Source organism: Cryptosporidium muris, genomic scaffold, assembly GCF_000006515.1.
Source record: "Cryptosporidium muris RN66 scf_1106632373423 genomic scaffold, whole genome shotgun sequence".
Lineage (NCBI taxonomy): Eukaryota > Apicomplexa > Conoidasida > Eucoccidiorida > Cryptosporidiidae > Cryptosporidium > Cryptosporidium muris.
In genome coordinates, this window is record NW_002196619.1 from 1 (window position 1) to 1,000 (window position 1,000).

At 42.8% G+C, this 1,000-nt stretch overlaps 1 protein-coding gene across 1 annotated transcript; it reads right to left on the reverse strand.

Moving 5' to 3' along the window:
• Positions 1–442: 442 nt before the first annotated feature.
• Positions 443–1,000, reverse strand: CMU_043520 (uncharacterized protein; the record flags this gene model as incomplete). Its single annotated transcript, XM_002142943.1, has 1 exon — positions 443–1,000. A coding segment is annotated over one exon (558 nt), but the record flags the coding sequence as incomplete, so codon positions are not given.

Below are 1,000 nucleotides of genomic sequence, written 5' to 3' on the forward strand. Positions count from 1 at the left end.
CTTCTTATCTTTATTGGGTACAACTTTTTCTAAACCAGTTTCTTGTTTCTTTCTTTTCTGTGTCTCAAGTCCTCTTCTTTCTGCTTTAGATCTTGCTTTATCTGCAGCAAGAGTTCCTTTCAGAATATTCTGAATTTGAATTACTTTCTCTTTTATGATGAGAATAGTATCCTGCTCTGTCTTCTCACCAGCAGGTTCAGATGAAGTTGGTTCTTGTATAGGTGCTGGGACAATAGCACCCGCAGGAATCATTGATGTCTTGGGGCGAATTGCTAGTGCTCCAGGTTTTTTCTCTTCTTCTCCCCCACCCTTTACTGCTTCTGGTTTTACTTTAGTCTTTTTTCCTTTGATGAAGTTTGTGGCAGCACCTTTTGCAGCACCCTTTACAAGGCCCCCACCCATTGATTTTAGTCCTGCTCCTAGTAATGCTGGTAACGCCATATTATGCTAATGTCAGACCTAAGACTTTGACTTTTTCCATAGAAATCATTGCATTTGCATCGAGTTCTGGGAAATTATTTGCATTGCTCTTCATCTTGGAAGCACTATTAGCAGAAGAACCTTGTTGAGATCCTCCAGGCATTGGACCACCAGTAGGAGGAGAAGAGGTTGGTGGGGGTCCTGGAGGTGATTGGAATGATTTCTTACCTTGTAATGATGCAAATGTTGTTCCAGATGGAGATCGACCAGCAACTCCTGTCTTACCACCAGTGAGTGTGGCAATCCCACTTCCAATTTTATAATCTGACAACGATGCCATTGTTGTTCCAGATGGCGAAACTCCACTAGGTCCTCCGCCACCAGGAGGTGTATATGATGATCCTCCACCACTAAACGCGGTAATAGCTCCACCACCAGAGGTCTTATCATATTCGATTGGTTCTAATCTTGCTTGCTCAATAATTGCTCTTTCAGAAGAAGTTGCCTTATCGCTTGGGCCAATCCATGGAGAAATTCCTCTCTCCTTCATTAACTGAAGTGCCATCAAATCTTGAACTGC